The sequence below is a fragment of the Loa loa genome, assembly GCF_000183805.2.
Source record: "Loa loa unplaced genomic scaffold supercont3.77, whole genome shotgun sequence".
NCBI lineage: Eukaryota > Metazoa > Nematoda > Chromadorea > Rhabditida > Onchocercidae > Loa > Loa loa.
The window spans coordinates 150,961-170,554 of record NW_018108257.1 but is presented as its reverse complement, the minus strand read 5'-3'; the positions used below and the strand labels follow the sequence as shown (position 1 = coordinate 170,554).

At 35.2% G+C, this 19,594-nt stretch overlaps 6 protein-coding genes across 6 annotated transcripts in view; 2 read left to right on the top strand and 4 right to left on the bottom strand.

Moving 5' to 3' along the window:
- Positions 1–2,106, bottom strand: part of LOAG_17452 (beta-ketoacyl-ACP synthase II) — a gene marked incomplete at both ends in the record, with an annotated part of 2,896 nt that extends 790 nt beyond the window's left edge. The window contains 5 exons of the mRNA XM_020450114.1: positions 156–344; positions 609–754; positions 1,222–1,392; positions 1,522–1,744; positions 1,884–2,106. Of these exons, the coding sequence (XP_020306258.1) occupies positions 156–344; positions 609–754; positions 1,222–1,392; positions 1,522–1,744; positions 1,884–2,106 (952 nt within the window). The remainder of the gene's footprint in view (positions 1–155; positions 345–608; positions 755–1,221; positions 1,393–1,521; positions 1,745–1,883) is intronic.
- A 156-nt stretch (positions 2,107–2,262) lies between these two features.
- On the bottom strand, positions 2,263–5,256 carry LOAG_05712 (cytosolic Fe-S cluster assembly factor NUBP1). Its single transcript, XM_003141250.2, has 5 exons — positions 4,894–5,256; positions 4,045–4,248; positions 3,657–3,872; positions 3,048–3,212; positions 2,263–2,947 (listed from the first exon to the last, which is right to left on the bottom strand). The coding sequence occupies exons 1-5, from the start codon at positions 4,957–4,959 to the stop codon at positions 2,771–2,773; spliced, it is 828 nt and encodes a 275-aa protein (XP_003141298.1). The 5' UTR covers positions 4,960–5,256; the 3' UTR covers positions 2,263–2,770.
- A 248-nt stretch (positions 5,257–5,504) lies between these two features.
- Positions 5,505–7,047, bottom strand: LOAG_05710 (helix-hairpin-helix domain-containing protein family protein; the record flags this gene model as incomplete). The annotated part of the gene is made up of 5 exons (XM_003141249.1): positions 5,505–5,693; positions 6,019–6,252; positions 6,460–6,579; positions 6,708–6,814; positions 6,936–7,047. 5 exons carry the CDS (start codon positions 7,045–7,047, stop codon positions 5,505–5,507), a joined length of 762 nt encoding a protein of 253 aa, XP_003141297.1.
- A 506-nt stretch (positions 7,048–7,553) lies between these two features.
- On the bottom strand, positions 7,554–10,132 carry LOAG_05708 (ATPase; the record flags this gene model as incomplete). Its single annotated transcript, XM_003141248.2, has 8 exons — positions 9,958–10,132; positions 9,503–9,686; positions 9,319–9,419; positions 8,971–9,159; positions 8,555–8,746; positions 8,337–8,463; positions 7,984–8,174; positions 7,554–7,805 (listed from the first exon to the last, which is right to left on the bottom strand). Exons 1-8 carry the CDS (start codon positions 10,114–10,116, stop codon positions 7,554–7,556), a joined length of 1,395 nt encoding a protein of 464 aa, XP_003141296.1. The 5' UTR covers positions 10,117–10,132.
- Positions 10,133–11,554: 1,422 nt separating this feature from the next.
- LOAG_05707 (hypothetical protein) lies at positions 11,555–11,851 on the top strand (the record flags this gene model as incomplete). The annotated part of the gene is made up of 1 exon (XM_003141247.2): positions 11,555–11,851. One exon carries the CDS (start codon positions 11,555–11,557, stop codon positions 11,849–11,851), a length of 297 nt encoding a protein of 98 aa, XP_003141295.2.
- Positions 11,852–11,885: 34 nt separating this feature from the next.
- On the top strand, positions 11,886–16,051 carry LOAG_05706 (neuronal calcium sensor 2; the record flags this gene model as incomplete). Its single annotated transcript, XM_003141246.1, has 4 exons — positions 11,886–11,996; positions 13,246–13,518; positions 14,620–14,724; positions 15,968–16,051. The coding sequence occupies 4 exons, from the start codon at positions 11,886–11,888 to the stop codon at positions 16,049–16,051; spliced, it is 573 nt and encodes a 190-aa protein (XP_003141294.1).
- Positions 16,052–19,594: the final 3,543 nt, after the last annotated feature.

Here is a 19,594-nt window from a genome sequence, read left to right as displayed (position 1 = left end):
ATATATATATATATATATATATATATATATATATATATATATATATATATATATATATATATATATATATATATATATATATATATAAATATAAGTTCAAGTAATAAGAAAAGATAACAAGAGAAACTAATCTTTAATCGACGAAACTGCAATACCAGGAAACAGACGAGCAATAGCTCGTGATTCGAAATAATCACCGAGTACTGTTGAAGTTGCGTGAGCATTCACGTATGTAATTTGCTTTGGACTGATACATGAATCAGTCAAGCATCTTTCCATACTTAGGAAAGCTCCTGTACCATCTTCTGATGGCGTCGTCAAATGGTAAGCATCGCCTGCGACACCTTTAAACATCAAAAAATCACTAAGTCTCAGATATGCTTACGTTTTGGACATCTTATAATACTTTTTCCTTCAAATGAATCTTATTTTGATTAAGAATGATTTCAATAAATTTACTGTAGAATTAGACCCATAGAATAACATGAAAAAACATAGAATATCAATTTCAACTTTTAGCAGTTGTGAACCAAGGTTATTCAAACACTCAGTGTAGTGTGTGCCATCAACTATCAATTTATAAATTAATTTACTAAAAAATAGTCTACCGTATCCCATAATTTCAGCGTAAATATTTGCTTTCCGTTTGTGTGCCTCTTCCATTTCTTCCAGAACCAAAATTGCAGCACCTTCGCTCAACACAAATCCATCACGTCGTTTGTCAAAAGGCCGTGAACAAGTCATAGTTAGTGCTCTGAATTTTAGAAATAAGGAACAACCAAGATTTAAAAGTCCAGTAATACCTAAAAAAATTAAGGTCAATGAAGATCATAGTAAAAAATAACTTAATACTATTACATATGATTACAAATTTATTTCGAAAAAGGAGTATTTCAAAGCAGTAATGGTATAAAGATCGGAATTAAAGGCCCTAGCGGAGAAAAAAGTTCATGGAAACGAAAGTAAGACATAGATATGGAGCACATGATATGGAGATATGCATGAATGAACGATGTGATACGAGACTATTTTGAGTGATACTTACATGACACTTCGAAAACTTTTAAAAATTGAGAGATTATATACATGTGGTAAAGTATAGTAACATAGACTATTACCACGATTTTTTTTCAAACTTCCATTATAGTTATAAACATTGGTGGGAGGGAAGAACTTGAACAGGTTAGTCAGAAATGATCAACACAAAACAAAAATCAAAACCTCATCTGACTGAATCCAGTTATTGCTATACTATTGACACATGCTTCAGTTGCACCTGCAAGCATGCGTTTCGCTCGACCCATCCTAATGAATGTTGCTGAATCTCCAACACTATGCAAACCTGTTGCGCACGCGATACAAGAGCTTAAGTGTGGTCCACGCATACCAAATCTGTAATTTAAATAAGCGCTTTCTGCATGAGTAAATAATGAGCTTATCCCATAAGAATTATAAATTACGCCAAAGCTCCAAAATTAATAGTATTATTTTATAAAACAACAAACCACATTATGAACCTACTTGATGCTTACGTGCCCTGCTGGCATGTTGGTCAGTATACGTGGTATAAAAAAAGGTGTTACTCGACGTCCTTTACCTTCTGCAATTTGTTTACCCACGTCGTAAATTATTTCTAGATCAGCTATACCCATTCCAACATTAACACCAGTTTCCTCCATGTGACATTCCTTTAAACCAGCATCTTTCACAGCCTCTTCTGCTGCCACGACTGCTAGCATACTGCCTTAAATTTAAAAGAGCTAACCGTACACAAAATTAACATAAATCAAATAGGGAATTCAAAGCTAAGGTAGAAAATGAGTCCAGCGCAAGTTCGCGTCAGTATCTCGAACCTTTTAAAAATGCATGAACAAACAAAAAACCTGAATAAGAAATACCCCTGCTCATTTGTTTCAACTCTCGCGATGTCCACGAACTCATATCAAGGCCATGCTCCCCACATTCCGAAATCCGCCCCACAATTACTTTGAGCTTTTCATCATTTTGCAGCGCGACATTGTTAGCTAATAAATTGTCAAAGAGAAGCTTTTTACCGACACCAAATGGACTTACAATACCTATACCTGTTATCGCAACTCGTTTCATCAAACCTGAAAGCATTATGAAAATAATTCAAACGTTTTAATCCCAATTTAAGCATAATAATGACTTCAAAATAAGTTTAAATATAGAAAAGCCGGCAGTTTTTAAATCGAGCACCAACATTATACAAACCCTAGTATGAAATGGTAAATTATATCATGCACTTTGTAATCCAAAATACTTTGAAGGTACTAACCATCCAGATCAACTTCTCATATTTTAAACTCCTTGCATCTGTTTGAGCTTGTACACACACGAAATCCAAATAAAGCCAATCTAATTTAACTAATGAACAAGGCATTTCGCTTGCACACAGTTTAGCTTTAGTGTAAAGAATGAATGAAGAAACAGTGAAAATTTTTATGCCACATTTTACAACACCGCCAGAATTAAAAGTAAATTGAATGTGACAAACAACTGTATGTAAAGATAAATTATCATAACTAAAACCAAAACTCTAATTTGCTTCGTTTATATCATTATTCTAACTGACTTTTACCCGGTGACGGCTTCTTCGATAAAAAGTTCACGCGTTTCCAGTGTTTCCCTTACACTAAACCATCATTTGGAGATAAGTTGCGCAAGTTTTTTAAATTCTTTAGCTAGAATAGAATAGTGATATTTCTCGAAGTAATCTTCGCCAGCATCAACACATCCAGCCATACGACTATCGAACGGTAATGAAGCAAGTAAAGGAACAGATAATTCTTTGCACATTGCTTCCGCACCACCAGTTGTGCGTGGAAAAAAGTTGTAAAACATTAGAACAACATGGACAAATGTATGAAGACATATTTTCCACAACTCCCAATACGTTAATTTTTGTTCGCCGACAGAAATTAATCTAAATAAAAGTTATGAGTTTAAATATCGGCAAAATATGAAAACATAGCAAATAAGTTTTGTGTAAAAGATAAAGCATCAAAAATAAGGAAAGCACTAACTTCTTTGCGGACATCAAGTAATGATATTTCTTGAGGTGTGGTTACCACAATAGCACCATCCACAGAACCTGCTTGCAGAAGAAATTGAACAGTTGAGATATGTTCATCTGAGGTCCCGGGGGGTGTATCAATCAGTAAGCAATCCAAACTTCCCCAGTCCACATCCTGAATTTAAATGTCGTAATTTGTCAGGACGATGCTCGTTTTTTGTCAACTTTTCAAAAGGGATCGAATGTATTTCATGGACGCATTATCTAATTTCTATATTTGAGAAAAAAATTCAAACAAATTTCAACTTACGATTAATCTGTTTTATTATATTTAAATCCATACAATACTATGGTTAACTCCAAAAGAAAAACAATAAAAAGAATTAATCTCCCAGGTCTTGAACATGGAACAGTACATATTCACAAAAAAACTGATTTTTGGTAAATGTTTTAAAATTCTGGCCAATCAAAAATAAATATATGTAAATCCCAAAAAGGCAAGATTTAATTCTCTTCTATGCATCCCACCACTGTTAAGTAAAACTTCCCTAAATTTGAACTACATGATGCTGTTACACCATAAGAAATAACAAGAAAAGATATCAACAAAGAAATCAACCTTTAAAAACTGCTTCACCAAAGCATTTTTACGCACTCCTCGCCAAATCACTGCTTCAGATTTGTCTTGCAATAAGAATGCAATGCTCATTACTACAAGATTATCTTTCACGACAATAGGACACCAACCATTACCACTCTCATGAACACTTTCTTGTTCAACACCCAGCATTCGTGCTTGCGATGGTCCACAAATATCGACATCCAGAAGTCCGACCTTCAGAAAGTTTATGTTCTTCCACTATTGATTTCGAAAAAGATTTTCTCCACACAAAAATAATCAGTAGTCACAAATCTTAGGATTAAATGTTTGATACTTTAATAACAACTGTCCGTATCACAACAAACCAATATGAAGAATTAATTTCATCGTAAAATTATACTATCACCTGCATTTTATCATTCCGTGCCAAAGCTCTAGCCAAATTAGCCGCCACAGCACTTTTCCCAACACCACCTTTTCCAGAAAGTATCAAGATTTTGTGTTTAACATTCTTCAAACGATCTGCAATTGCCGGAAGATCCGCATCTACTCTTCTTGTTTCATCAGATGCACATAGCGCTTGGTTCGGACAGCCAGTACATGAAGCCACCTGCAACTTCCATAAGTAATTTCAAACATATTATTGGAAGTTTTATAAATATGTCCATATGCAATTGCTTTCTGCAAAGATCACTATTATGCACAGCAAAATTTTCATCTCCAAAAATTTTCGCTTTTATATGTCAATTGGTTGAAATCTGGTATGGAAAGATTTCATGGGACTAACTGAAAATGAATATAAAAATGTCAGTAAGCCAGCAATAAAAAAAAAAAGTAGAGAAAAACAGAGTTAATAAAACAAGGAAGCTATTGAAAAGCTTACAAATAATGATGAGGAAATATGAAGCTGAAAACATCATCTCAAGACTTTTTAAGAAATGATTCTCAAGCATACTGTTTTTTCGACATACTAAGACATTAAAAAGTGCATTTCTTCCTTTCATACGCTGTCAATTCGTTAATATTGAAAACAACAGAAGTTAACTTTAACAATGACATGGGAAAGCAGTGAAAGCTACCTACTGACATCGAAGCGCTTTGAATAGGAAAAGGAACTGCTTGTAATAAGACACTGAAAGTAACACTGAAACTCTTTGTAAATAATACTGAAATAAAATCCAAAAATATGTCTAACATCAGTTTAACACTCCCAATTCCCTAATATAACTTCATTGACAGTTGGTAAAAAAACCACCTTCCCTGCATCCGTAGATGTTGAGCCGGGACAATCCTTGTTCGCATTTTCAGGGACATCATTCATCGCTTTTAGTAGTCCGAACAGCTTATGCAACGCTTTTAAAGAAGCAGAAGTTAAACAAAAAGAACCTATTTGGTAGTTAGGAACAGTTTCCAAATGGAAAGAAAGCCATATACATAAATTCCCAAAGGAAGTCCGAATTAAAGAACAACTTGAATGAAATGAAAATTTTACGAAGCTTTTCCTAAAATTATTTCAAAAAGAAATCATAACTAAAAGAGTCAAAAAACCAGCATCTGCTTATGCTTTGCAAAACAAACCAGTATCAAATTCCACCTTTGACACTTTGACATATAATTACATAACATTTTGCAAGTTTCAACTGCCCGAAGCAGAAAGCAAGACTCGAATGTAAGAATTTTTTTCATGCTTCCATATTTTCTCCATAAATAAAACATATTATTTGGCTATCATGCATTAAAAAAATAATATTCTTTTCAAGTACACTGATTTGTTATGAATGTTACACTATGACAATTAAAATTACAAATTGAATTGCTTATAAGATTTAATCCAATAATGTTACATAATGAGTGGAAACTTCGACTTCAAGCCTTCTGAAAAGTTGTTCGAAAGAATGCATATATATTTCCTGCTTTCGTAGGACCTAAACCAGGACATAACAGCAACCTATCAATATCCGCATTTGCTATTCTCCGGATACTGCCAAAAATAGCAATCAAACGTTGCGCATCAGATATTGTCAATGACCGAATAATAGTGAGAAATTTGATCGCCTAAAAAGTGAACAGAGCTTTTCACAGACAGTGAAATTCCAGAAAAACAGGTAGATCCTCATTTTCAATACAAAAACACTAATGCTTAAGTAACGGTGCTGTACAATTACAGCAGATCTATTTGAGACAAGAGGATACCATGCAAGTAAGAAACAAAAAGGTAAAACAACTAGTTTCTTGGTATGGACCGCATCGTTGTTAAACCCAGCAACAATTTTATAGTCACAACTTTATCCTGGAGAACAACAGAAGGAACTTCACTTTTTCGTTCTTTCTTATCCAGCAGAAACTTATGTACAAGTCGAAGAAATAAAGCGTAAATTACCTGATGTAATTCATTATCGTCATCTGATAAGCAAAGTCGTTTCCTTTTCCGTTCCTGCATTGCATTAATAGCGCTTTGCTCATTTCTACTTCTCGAAATATGCAAATTTTCCAAATATTCTGCAGCTTCTTCAGCGGAATAACAAAGCATAAGCGTCCAAGCAGTTCGATAACAAAATAGATTTAATTCGCGTAAAATATGACGTGGTTCCACATTAACAAGCACCAATAAGATCTGAAGAAAAAAAGCCGCATCTTAAAAATTACATGATTGATTACGAAAAGAAATGTAAAAAAATATGTTAAAAAAAACTATGTGAAAATCGACTAATCATTTGCGATCTCAATTCGTATTGAAGCTTCGAACGAAAGATGTATTCCCGTAATCAATTAGCAATGGGAAAATAGTATTGAAATTTAGTGTCTTCTTCAATCATCTTACCTTTATTGTGTACCCAGTACCATCGTTGTTTATGCGAGTCTCTATATAATTCGGATGAAGTTTATGCCATTTTAAACTGAGATACAAAATGCCCATTTCTTTACCAGCCTCAAAATCGGCCTGAAATTCAAACTTTTGTTTGAAAGGGTTAGAATGATGATGAAAGCCTATACCTTACACTTTATTCATTTTTTCCATAACAATAAAAGTATTGGGATTTAGTATTAAATAACAATGAAGACAGAAACTTTGATATCAGCCCACTCGAACGGCACATTACGTATATATTTCAGAACAGGATTTCCTTCTTGACGTTTCCGGTTTATAATCAATCTTGAGTTTGGCAATATCGTTCCTGCAAAATATCTGTATCTGTAACATGTTGATAGTTCCAAACACAATTTACTCGTGCCTTTCTAGCTTTATTTCTTTAAGGTAAGATTTTCTGAACAAAAAGATACAATATCAAAACAAACCTGACTGACTAGAACTAAGAATTTCCATTTCCAGCACATTGGCACTGAGAATTAAAAATCCAACTATAGTAAGAGACAGAAGTTCCGCAAAGAGCCCTGTGCAAATTTTCATATGTAAGCTATAAGAGGACTTCATACCATCAGGTCAAAAGCTTAAAAAAAGAAAAAGCGGGAAATGAATAGATCCTATACAACTTGAAACTAATAAAACATCTATGATAAGGTTTATTGTTAAAAAACTGAGTGCGCGAATGAAAATGAACAGGATGACGAAGATGAACTGACAACACTATGATAGGACATCCTGGTGTCAAACAAGAAACATGAAAATGAAAGAAATAAAGAAAGACATTTTAAAATTTGTGAGCTGTATGAAGCAATAACATAAATTGCAACAACATATGTACAACCTACAACATCAATCCTTACTTTGAAAAATGAATCAAAAATGGCATAGAGACGTGCAAACATTTAATACAAAAAATAAAATAACAGAAACTATATAGTCAGAACTAGAAGCATTTCGACCATGTTATACAACGAAATTTTAAAGAAAAACAACTTAGGTGTGTTCAAGTAACGACAGCAAACTTCATTTTAATCTACGACATGAAGCTTTCATGCCGCGCCAAAATCATGTATCCATTTTTCATATTTCTTCACATCAGAATAGGAAACCGACGGTGATGTATTTTGTATCGCTTGTGAAAAATCATTAGAAGTGATCGGCAAATCAACCTCTTCTTGTGTCAACGCCTTAATCTCTTCAGCTGTTAGATTCGCAATACGCACACGCATACTCATCATTGCCGCTTCACGACAGACATTTGTGATATCCGCTCCCGAATAACCATCAAGCGAATCGGCTACCTGAAAGGAATGCTTGGCTTAGCTCTGGAAAAGTTTAAAGGGAAACAATCAAAAGGAATTAGAAACAAAAAAAAACAAACAGTCTTCAGACAGCTTGCTGGTTGAGCCACAGATGTTTTAAAAATCAGGCTATCCCATTTCTCCATTATTCATTCAGTAACTTCGAACAAAGACTAACACTTTCTAAATTAACTTCTTCATCGATAGAAACTTCAGTTAAAGCCAACTTTAACAGTTGAAATCTGTTTGTTTTATCTGGCAGTGGAATGTATATCCGTTTTTCAAGACGTCTTCTTAGAGCTTCATCCAAGTCCCAAGGAAAATTTGTAGCAGCTAGCACAAGAACTCGCGAAACGTCTGGTGAACAACCTAAGAGGTGGAATTTTAATAGCGTTTAACAATTTAATACACGAAATTACTTATTCTCCTAACAAATTTTTAAATCGATTTGACAAATACATGACTGTGACCACATATGTGAAAACAACATAATTCATGCAAATAAATGTTTTTTCGAAAACAACACATTACCATCCATCTGTGTTAACAACTCCGATTTAACTCGACGTGATGCCTCGTGTTCATTGTCAGCACCTCGTCTGCTACACAGACTATCTATTTCATCAATGAATATTGTTGATGGAGCATAAAAGCGAGCCTAAAAATGAAATTAACTTTTAAGAAAGTAGAATCATCATATTAAAAAAAAAAAAAGGAAAAATAATCGAATAGCGTGGAAAAAGACCAACAACAGGACTTATCATTTTGAAAAGAAGCTGCACAAGTTTTTCAGAATCTCCACGGTATTTTGAAGTCAGTGTTGCAGATGAAACACAAAAAAATGTCGTCTGACTTTCCGTTGCAACAGCTTTTGCGAGCATAGTTTTACCTGTTCCTGGCGGACCAACCATACAGACACCCCTCCAGGGACGCCGAATACCCTAAAACAGATTTCAAGTTCAGTAATTTTCACTAATTCCCTATCGAACCATCTGCCGTCAGATACTTTTTCACTTCCCCCTTTTTCTTAGAAATATTAAGGAAACAATCTCCAAACAAGTACATGTACTCAGTATTTGCATAAAATACTGGCTCTTAAATCAAATCATCGATGAGATATGCGAAAGTCACTTTTCAGAGTGTTACTGAAGAAACAAAATAAAACCTTGAAGAAATTCGGCATAACTGACGGTAGTATGACCGCTTCTTTCAAGAGTTTCTTGGCTTCATCGAGGCCAGCAATATCATCCCAGTGAATATTGGGACGTTTTTGCATAATATCGCGTTCGATAATTTCCACCAATTCCCTATCGAACCCTTTATCGTCAAATACTTTCTCATTTCCTCCTTTCTCCTAGAAATGTTGAGAAAACAGTCTCCAAATGAGTAAATGTGCTCAGTACTTGCATAAAATAACGACTCGCAAATCAGATCATCAATGAGACATACAGCAGTCACTATAAATTGAATTAAATCACAAATTCACAGCATACTAATATAACAGAATCCCTACGTTGCTATTACTGTCGCCTTCCTCATTCGAGATTACTTCCGACAATTCATTCATAGATGCACGTCCCAATGAATTAGCTCTTTTGGTAATACTGCGGCCTCCTGCACTTATGTAAGAAGATTTCCCCACGGAACTTTTTTTGTTTTATTATCAACACGGGAATAGATCTGTTTTTTGGTGGTACTTTTTGGACTCGGAATGACCGATGTTTTCTTTGTTAACGGCGGCAGAGGCCACACATCAGGATCGCTTGGTGGTGCGTCAACGGGTGATGACGATGTTGCCACACTGGCCATTTGCCGCATCTGCGAAACGACATCTGCAATACCATTCATTCGCTCCACATTCAACTTCAAGACCGATTTTACCTGAAAGGATATTATAGAGAGCCGGCTCACTACAAGAAACGCACTACGGCTAAAAAAGATGAATAATAATAACCGCATATGTCCTCACATTTGCTAACCTAATAAATAGATAAGACTGATTTTTTGCAATAATTAAGCACCAAGCAAAAGCAACAACATAACCATAATCGGCATTAGTCATTCAGAAGCCACGTGCAATGCTGCGGTGTGCGAACAACTACTGCCTAGAGTCCATGAGCTTTCTTTCCCGCTTGAAAGGATGATCCCTTACTTTAAGAAGTTGGTCTCTATTTGGATCAATCAATACACTATTCAGACGACGTTCAACTAGCGAAAGAGCGGTACGTAAAAACAACGCCGATTGGTCATACTTGCGGTGTAGAGCAGCTTCTTTGGCAGCTCGATAACTCTCCGATATCTCCCATTCCATTTCTGTTGCTGAAATTGATATGTGGATAAATGAAAAACAAGCACATCATGACCTTTTACTTTGACAGATTATTGTTTGTTTAGATCGCAAGCGATTCACACAAGGTTTAGTCAGCAAAAAAACGTCAAATAAACAATCACTATTACATCCTTCAAAAAAAAAAAACCTCAGCAGAACTGCCAGGAAATGGAAGGAAAAAAATAAACCGGAAAAAAGAAATGGAGCTGTTGACAAATGAAACGTAACATCCCATCCCTGCAGTTTGTTCATATTCAACGTGTGATCAGCCTTTTTTTTAGGTCTAGTTTTTAAAAGTTCTCGGGAGGGGAGAATAGCAATGGATATTGTAGTTTCCAATTCAAATTCGAGGGAAGACAAAGGGAAGCTGCGACAGTTAGTCGATAATCTGAAGTCCCATCTTATTTTTTTTCATATTGTATACATAGCATTCATTCGTTTCACCTTGGAAACGCTTTATTTAAACATATTTCAATCAGAACGGCAGTGAAGCTTTTCGAATGAAATTATGATCGATCGGAGAGAAGCAAAGTTCATAGATGTGCATTGCATGAGTCCCCGATCAAATTTCAGGCAGCGTGAACTATCACCAAAGCATGCAACCGAAAGTAGAGAAGTGAATGATCAGATTCAACAAAATGAAAGGTTTTGCTATTCAGTAACGGTCACTATCGAGGGTTTTTATGTTGCTAAGCTGAGAAGTTTCAGCAGAGTGTAGAAATGAACACGACATAGTAGCTCAACTCTTAAAAATACCCCTGAGACACAGAACGAGGAAGTAAAGCGGACGTGTTGGAGAGAGTCATAACATTCCCTGACATGCCATTTCTCATCGTGATTTGTTGACATGTTTTTCTGTTCTCAACGGATTCTCATTCATGGTCTCCAAGGGACAAGTGTCCCGTCATCACCCTCTTCATTTATGCATACACTGTTTATTATTCCAAATGCGACATATACCTGCATACTGCTGCTGTTATTTGTGTATTTGTGCATGCGAGCGGAGGATAAGTTGCTTGTCGAGGAATTAGCCCCTCATTCTATCGTCAAGCAAAAAACCAATCAGCAATGCCATCTCCTCCCATTCCTTCGCAGGCTCGGCCAGCCTACCCAGCTGACTGCCATCTGTCACCCATCGATCCATCCGTGTATGTGCCTGCCAAGAGGCATGTAGCTGGAAGTTGAAGTCAGGGAGCTATAATAGTAGGCACTGCTGAGCGTAACGCCTCATCATGTCCCTTCCGAATTTCCATCCCATCTATAACTTTAGCACATCATTAATTGCTTTATCTCTTCTTTCTCTTACCCTCTCTTCCTTTTTCTCTTTCTCCATCTACTTACGTTTCCTGGTTCACGCCGTTCGTCGCAGGACAGCGATGAAGTAAATGAGTCAATCCTACCATCCCATGCTTATCTCAGCATGCCGCTGTACCTCTCTGATAAAAGTATTAGTGTACAGTTATTTCATGAAAGCGCAATATGCACATCAGTGAAAGCGACTGCTTGTCCCACCACCATTCATCAATCCCTCCGTCCAATAGTTGAGACCCCTGAGGATTTATCGGCGGCGTTAACGGACTACATTTCAGTGATATCCATTGTAGATGCTAATGAAGCATTTCTTTTTCTTCTAGATCTTGTGAACGATACTGAGAGTGTTGCTGTGACTTGGTGTATCCATTTACTGCCGCCTTATCGCGACTATCTGATCGATTAATTGTTCTTACACTGACCCGACCACTTCCCACCAAATGGGTATAAAGAGCTCAAAGCCGAAACTTTCCAAAGAGGATCTTGACTTTCTCAAAAAGAACACGAGCTTCACCGAAGAACAGATCAAGGAGTGGTATAAAGGCTTCGTAGTTAGTTTCTTTTCTTTTTCTAAAATTCCACCATACTGTTTGCAATAGCGAGTACTTTATTTGCATCATGCGATAGATTCGATCATTGAAGAAATGCGAGCATCAGGTGCAGATGTGCCACTGTACCAAGCTTCTAACCTCCCGTTAATTCTGCTTTAGCATCTCTGAAATTTGGCAGTTTGTTCATATCAAATATATTTAACTATGCATTATCGACACTTAGTTTTACGAGATCTCAGTGAGAACGATGGGAACGATTTGAATTATCTAATAAAGATTCTGCTTGAGATAGGTGATGTTGCTATTATAAGAGAAGGAAGAAATGTAACTGTCATCGCTTTCTCTTTGAAATTAGCGAATCCTTTAAATGCAACGAATTTGCTTTCAAGTGAAAGTATGAAAACCAAGGTCACTACTGACTTTAGAACCTTAAGGAATCGTTATTAATCATTTGACCAACACTTTGTCGGAAAACGTAGGAATTTATGAGTATTTAAAAACTAAGAATTAAGTTGTGTAACTTTCCATAACATATTTTTTGCTGGAATTATGTTTTTAGAAGTTTTCCAGTCAAATATCGTAAATTTTCTTTTTAAACCAATTTTTGAATCGAAGTAAATTTCGATGTCTATACATTGATAACTTGCAAATTAAATATGAGAGTGATAAGCGAAGACTAACTGTTTGCTTCCCAAATAGTCCTTTTTTCATTGCATATACGGTGCATACACGTCAGCAACTGCCAGTGTAGTCCAAATGGAAGAGACGTATCAAGCATTCCACTAATTGATCAAGCATTTTACTAAATTGTGTTCCCTATAGCGGTTTCCCCTCGTATGATTAAGATCTGATAAGTCGTAGATAGCAATTTGAAGTGATTAACCAGAGAAGGTCAGAGTTTATTTTTCTTAGTTGTCACGTAGGAATAATGTATTTTTGTTATTCACCGTTTCTTAGAACTGCTGTGATTACTTAATGTTTTGCGACGATATCATGTTTTTGTAGTCAGTAAGTATATGCATGCCTGCAAAAATTAATACCACATTTATATTTTCAAATGAGAGAATCTGAGGGACTGTTATCCTTAGCGAATTTTTTCTGTTACCATCCTTCATCGCTTTTATGGTATAATATCACCATATCGCTATCTCGTAAGCCTTTCATCAGAAATACTGTTTGAAATATGAGTGCTTCCTGTAAGACTTGGAAGTTGAATGCATTAATGGTGTTTGCCAGAAAATTATTTCAGCAAGATTGTCCGAAAGGTCATTTGACGAAGGATCAATTTATCAAAGTTTATAAAGATTTCTTCCCATCTGGAAGTGCGGAAGGATTTTGCGAGCATGTCTTCCGGACATTTGATACCGATAACAGTGGTTTTATCGACTTTAAGGAATTCTTATTAGCAATAAATGTTACAAGTTCGGGTACACCAGAGCAGAAACTTGAATGGGCATTCAGGATGTATGATATTGATGGTAATGGTACCATTGATGAGAAAGAAATGATCAAAATTATAGAGGTTCGTTTCTTCCTGCTTTTTAGAGTTTATTTATCCAATGATAACTAAGATCCTTATCTTTTCTTATCTATTTGTTATCTTAGTTCTTATCTTATCTGATTCTTATCAAATGATGTTAAATTCACCTCACTTGTAGCTTTTGAATAACTTCGTTTTCGACTTTTATCATACAGTCGTTTATCATACGGTGTAACTTCTGCTCTCTCTATGTTTTACTGCAAGCAAAATTCCCATTTATCACGCATACTTTTGACGAGGTAAATAAGGTTGTTCATCCTGCGCTTTGTGCTGCATATTTGAAAAGAAATAGATAACTCTGGAGTTCATTAAATTGCCCCTGATTTTTGCTTAAATTTTTTTTGTCGATTTAGGATTTTGCAAGCTGATAGTTATATAGAATTCGAAATTCCTTTTGTCTTTTGAGGCAGACCTTGTAATTCTTGTTTCTTTCTGCGAGAAATTTGCTAAAGATACTCGTTTTAAACCTAAAACTTCTGTGTCTTTCTCTGTATTAATAAGATTCAAAAGAATAAGTTATAGAAACTTCTGTGAAATTCGTTTTAGTCATAAAGCATAGCAAATCGTTCATAACATCAGTCAGTATTCACTAAAATTATATAAGACTTTGAACACCGTAAGGTTAGTGTACGGAGGAACTAAAGGGAATTTTCTGTGGAGAACTTAGTTTATAGCGCGAATTATATTGGTTTTCAAGATTTTCACTTGGTCATTCATGTTTCTTATTTTCTTTCATCATACATTGCTGTCAGTCTCATGCACTTGTTCGAATTTATGTTCTGTGCTGTATATATGAATAGTTGAAAATTATAGCATGTCGTCTGGACCCCCCGACTATATTTAGATCAAATCAGATTTTTTTATGCTTATTTTTTCAGCGTTCCTTTTACTCTTTTAGCTTCAAGACAGCTGTAAATTTGATGAACAATTTAGACTAAGATTAACATCTACAGTACAACATTTTGGAAATTGTTAGTTTATTAATTGATTTCCAGAAAAAATTGAAAGACTGAAGGAAACGAACGTGTTTCATTTCAAGTTTTATTGAACTGCCATAGTCCGTCAGTTAAATTATCTCTTCAGGCAATCTACGAAATGTTAGGGCCGGAAGTCACGAAATCTGCCGATGATTCACCACGGAAACGGGCTAAAATGATTTTCGAGAAAATGGATGTCAATAACGATAAGGCTAGTTTGTTTTGCAAATTTCAACCCTTTTCTTCCCTTTTTTCTTCCGCCCTCTTTAACTGTCTTTTCTCACTATTTTATATCCGTTAATGATTTCATTCTTATGCATTGCACCGTATATCAATTATATCCAAATACTAAAACAAACTCTTTTGGTCATTTAATTCAGTTGTGATGTAGACTTTTGATGCAAATAACGCATATTACGTTTTTGTTTCTTGCTGCTTTAGCACTGTGATCTGTTATGAAATGAAGAATGATTTTTTGCATTAGAAATAACGTTTTGAAGTTTCATGATTCCGATCCAACGTGGAATCAGATTTACTACTTATGCGTAGGCAAAAGGATGGATTGTCATAGGAATTCCTGGGATAACTGTAAGCGATTGGTAGCGGTCTTCACTTCAATTTCTTCGATTATATTAACCATTTTCTTCATATGGCATATTTATAACGTTCGGAAATGTGAAAGAAAATTATGTAACATTTCTTTGGACGTTTGCGATTTTTTTTTCAAGAATCTGCTTTAGAACTGAATAACAATGGTACTTCTGTCATTCAGCAAAAGTAGTGTATCTGGATATGAAGGCAAATGATACTGAGATGTTTCATCATTTAAACATCAGAAGAATAAAACTGAATTTTTGATTAAGAGGTTACGAATGAGTGATTCTGTTTGCGTTTCAATCGATAGTATTTTTATCATTAGGTTTTGAGTTTTGAGTATTAATAGGGACTACTGACGATAATTTCTATAGCACATTGAATGTCGGAAGGCGCATTTAGGTATATCTTGGACGATTTCTTTCCTTGTAACTTCTGTTCCAGGTATCATTCTATAACAGTAGACAGGTTTTATCACAAATAAAAATGTTCTGTCCCTCTTTAAAGTTGTTTGTAAGAGTTGTTTGTATGTTAGTTAGTTGTCGACCGATATGATCTTTTAATAAAGAAAATACCGGATTCCAATTCAGGCTGAGAATCGATTTTCCTCTTTACTTGCAAATGCACCTGAAAAAAGAAAAATTGGCTTTAGCTTCATTTTTCAAACTGATTTTCAAAATTCGGATAAATGAACATACCATTCGGATAAGTTTATTCTTCGACGATCTTGAATAATAGTTAATAATACGATTGTATATTTATAATTCTTGTGTTTTCTTTTTTCGGTTGTATCAGACCAGGTAAATTGACGTTGACTCATGTTTAACTTTGACTGGCTTAGAAATTTAATTTGATTTCAGGAATTGACGCTAAAAGAATTTGTGGATGGTTGTTTGGCTGATAAAGAACTATTCCAGATTTTAACAAATGAAGTGAAGAAGTGACGGGATTTGGCTTGGCTGTTAAGGTACAAAATACTCATACGATTGTGTCGTCGACATTTTTTGCCTATCAATTGTAGAAAAAAAATTTATTGACATTGCGTTGTTGAAATCTTGATTAAAACGGAATCACTGAGTGTATATGAAACATTCACCGTATTATTTTTGATCATTCCATTTTTATTCCAAGGTTTGCCTGTGCGTGTCGCTTTTTGTCTATTTATGGACAATGATTTCCGAACTTTATTACTCAATGTTGTCACACTATTATAATTTTTAAAATCTGTAATATTTTTACACTGTGTAAGAAATGATATGCATTTTCGAGATTTATTTATTTTTGAACTTTATTTTCTTTTTGACTTTTTTTATGAACATGTACTAAGTGATCACTTTTAAATGTTTGTGATTTGTAGCTCACGTTGTTCGAAGATTATTGAAAACGACTGCTCATTCAGGCAAAGGAAAATTTTCATAGCAGAGATCTAGTTTTTCCAAGAAATTTCATGAACTAAACCCGGCAAAAAAGGTCATTTTGTATCTTACTATATGAGCAATCCTTTTTAAACGTTTTATTTACACTTTTGTATATTTTTATGATGGCAATGATAATGTTCCGGTGTTCCATTTGACTCGCACTACTCGTTCGGGGCTTCAATTTTTGACCTCTGCTTGATTTATGTTGTTATCAGCAATGCTACATTATAAGCTTTGGCACTAAAAAATGCCTCTTAATCAAATGATGAGACCACTGTTTTTATTTAATAGAATAGATGCATTTTTCTGCATTCTTGGTTTGGGCGTCAGTGTCCCATGTATCTAGGGTTTTATGGTTATAACAAAACTGAATTTCATGTGCAGATTTGGTTTCGAAATCTATTTTTTGAATCTAGTTGGCAAAAAGGACAGTAGGCGCGAATTGTCGGTTTATTTTTTGTAGGTTTACTGAGTTTGTTTTTATTGTTTTAACTCCGCAGCGTTGATAGTAACCTTCCTTGGTCTTATACGATATAATACAATATCGAACTGAAACAGTAGTAGGAACGAAATGAACAAACAATACATAGTAAGTATTAAAGAATACCAAACGGTCTTATCGCTTGTACTGTTAAACTGTCGCATTGTCGCTTCTCTGCCGTTAAACGTTGCTGTCGGATTGAGTGACTGCTCGAGCTTTTTGGATTTTGTAAATTGTTCGTCTGAATGATTGGTCCTAATTCATTTTATAGTTGGAGTAGTTTAGCATTCCAGACACGTTAGTTTAATTATCAGACTAGAGGTTCTTTACAAGATTCTGAGATTTGCACATGTTGGGAAAGTTTCCTTTTGATGTGTTGAATCGCAAGGGAAATGAGTAGTAGAAGTATGGTAACTATCATAATACTATAGTATTTGATAATGAAAATAGAAAAATGGAAATAGAAAAATATGAAAATAGAAGATGAAATAGGAGGTGCAGTAAATTTAAACGGGAACAGTGAATTGTTGAGTCGGACGAGACGGAAGAAGGAGGCATTGCTTTGAGTTCCGACCAAGAAAGTTTTTTTAAGAATGGCGGGAATCCGTTATCGGAGCCTTTATATTGCTCATAAGTGGGTTGGACTTAGGATAACATGCCGGATTAGTTTTTTTGTTTCCTCTTGTCCAAGAGGGGATTGTATAGGAATTATATCCGGGTATGCAGCTTTCTCACAATTTGTATGTAAGAGTCGTAAATAAGGTAAGTTTTACAAATTAGCGGATGTGTGCAATCTCAATATCAAAGGAGAAGACATTTTTACGCGATTGAACTTAGTTAACAGACTCATCACTTTAGATATCGAAAAAAAAACGTTGTATATATACATATATTTTTTTTATATAATGTAAAGGGTGTTTATTCAGGAAATGCTTTTTACGACAAATTCTTTAGCTGTTTGGACTTATTACAATTCCCTTCGGTTTTTCCGGCAGCATATAAATTCTTTACGACATTGCGATAATTGCATGTAATTGGAAAAAGTTTGTAACAAAAGCTTTGTTTGTAACATCTAAGCATTGCAATTGAAATTGGTTTAAAAATCGGAAGAAATGGATTTGGTTAAATGGATTCATCACTTTAGGTATCGGGATATTTATTTTATTAATTTTATACGACGAATTATTTGTTTGAGGAATATTCTGAATTCTAATTAAAGCAGCTCATAACATCTTTTTAGCTTCGCCGACGTGAATATTGAAAAGGTTTAAACGGATTTACTTTATTTTGTGCTGCTCGACAATTTTTCAGGATATGAAATATAATACAATTTCGGGATGTTGTTCCTTTGGTGAGATGTTGGCAGTGCAGAACTGCTGCAATTGTTCGGGAACTCATTTTAGTTCCTTATTTCAAACCAAAACTACAAGTCGATCATGTTTAAAGGATAGGGAATAAAATTATAATGCTCCAAACTTTTCGTGAGCTCCAGCATGAAGGAGGGACATTATGGTCGCATTCGATATATATCTTGACACTCTGAGTGGTGACCACATGAAAAAGAAAAAAAAATTCATGGTGCTTAATTCTGTGGATGTCATTTTGGTCCACTTCACATTAAGAGGGAAATTGAGTGCCTTATGCTGAACATATCCCTACCGACCCTGTCAGCGGTCTGCTCTCTTTCTGCGGATTTCAGCCGAATCACTCAATGACCAATGACAGCCGTTCACCCACAGATATTCAAAATCGCGGAGTAGCCATAATATCTAGCCAGAAATCTGTTATTGCTTTCCTTTCGTCATTGAGGCGAAACTGATCATACCTTTGGCTGATTGATGTAGTTATGTTAGAATATGGAATTTCTCTCATTCTAAAAAGGATTCTAAGATCCACGAGTGAGGAGGTATACATGTGAGGTGATGTTGATATATCTGGAAAAATGCTGGTAGGATAGCGTATAAGATCATAAAGTGGCAAAGATTCCGAAGATTCCCATTAGCAAGCTGATTTGTTTCGATGTATAATTGGTATAATATGCTGGAAATTTTCTACCAATTTTTCTTCAATTCGTTGCGTCAAAGTTGAAGATCATCGGCAGTTCCCAATTCTCTCTATAAAGGACAAAAAATGGAGTGACACTTATGTAATAGTCCGGGTTTAAACCATGAGGCTTGAAAGAACACCAACACTGACCACCGCCAAAGATGCAGCACTGGTCCAATGAGGGGATAGGCCTGAATCATGACCATCATATGTCACATTTTTACTAGGCTGCTCTGAAACGGTGATAATTATGGTAATTAAGTTATCACTGTCGTGGAGAATTAATTACAATACCTATGTAATTCCCTGAAATTATCGATAATGTTGCAAATACCATAAAAAACTATTGGAAGAACTGCGCAGAATTCCATTTAGCATTTTTTGCTCTGAGCATTGTGAGCATTGTTGGTGTAGGTTATGTCGGCGTTCCGTTTTACAGATAAGAGTTGTGAAGTGCAGCTCTCTGTATTTAGCGCAACCTGACTTTCACTACACATTATTCAAACCTATCTAATTTCGAGAAAGAAACCTCCCTCCCCTCC